Source organism: Corapipo altera, unplaced genomic scaffold (genome assembly GCF_003945725.1).
Source record: "Corapipo altera isolate COAL_440 unplaced genomic scaffold, ASM394572v1 59445, whole genome shotgun sequence".
NCBI classification, from domain to species: domain Eukaryota; kingdom Metazoa; phylum Chordata; class Aves; order Passeriformes; family Pipridae; genus Corapipo; species Corapipo altera.
Window position 1 is genome coordinate 335 of NW_020888550.1, and position 923 is coordinate 1,257.

Sequence of the window (923 nt, forward strand, 5' to 3'; positions counted from 1 at the left end):
ATCTCCCGGACGAGCCTCTGGAAGGGCAGTTTCCGGATCAGCAATTCCGTGGATTTCTGGTAGCGCCGGATCTCCCTCAGGGCCACCGTGCCCGGCCTGGGGACACAGCGGGGTCACCCACGCGGGTTTGGGGGGAAAAAGGGCCTTTTTGGGGCCGGGTGGGCTCGTGTCACCCCCCCGTGTCCCTGAGAGCCCCTTGTCCCCTCAGTGTCCCCTCAGTGTCCCCTCAGTGTCCCCCCCTTGTCCCCTCAGTGTCCCCTCAGTGTCCCCTCAGTGTCCCTTCAGTGTCCCCTCAGTGCCCCCCCTTGTCCCCTCAGTGTCCCCCCTCAGTGTCCCCTTCAGTGTCCCCCCAGTGTCCCCTCAGTGTCCCCCCCGTGTCCCCTCAGTGTCCCCCCTCACCTGTAGCGATGCGGCTTCTTGACCCCCCCCGTGGAGGGTGCGCTTTTCCGGGCCGCTTTCGTGGCCAGCTGCTTCCTCGGCGCCTTCCCGCCGGTGGATTTCCGAGCCGTCTGCTTGGTGCGGGCCATCCCGGGCCGTCACAGCCTGGAAAAAAGGGGGGAAAACCGGGAAAAACGGGGAAAAAACGAGGGGGTTTGGGGGGGGGGGGGGAAGGGCGCGACCCCCTCCCGGGGGCCCAGCGCCTACAACTCCCATGAGCCCTCTGCGCCGAGACACGTGACGGCAAACGCAGCGTCTGATTGGCCGAACGCGTTGCGCCGGACTACAACTCCCAGAAGCCCCCGCGCCGCACCCGGTGATTGGCCGGGGCGGTGCCGCTCACTCCCCGCTTTGATTGACGTGTCTTTCAGCCAATCGCGTCGCGGCTAGGCAGCCAATCAGCGCCTCGCAAAGCACGGAAGGCGGGGCCACGAAGCGTCTCCTCAGGCGACCCCGGGCCGCCCCCCCCCCCCCCCCCCCCCCCC

General features: G+C 68.1%; 1 protein-coding gene across 1 annotated transcript; it reads right to left on the minus strand.

Annotated features, from left to right (window-relative positions):
* Nucleotides 1-2: 2 nt before the first annotated feature.
* LOC113941998 (histone H3.3-like) lies at nucleotides 3-684 on the minus strand (the record flags this gene model as incomplete). The annotated part of the gene is made up of 2 exons (XM_027633133.1): nucleotides 400-684; nucleotides 3-96 (listed from the first exon to the last, which is right to left on the minus strand). Coding segments are annotated over exons 1-2 (222 nt in total), but the record flags the coding sequence as incomplete, so codon positions are not given.
* Between the last annotated feature and the right edge of the window lie 239 nt (nucleotides 685-923).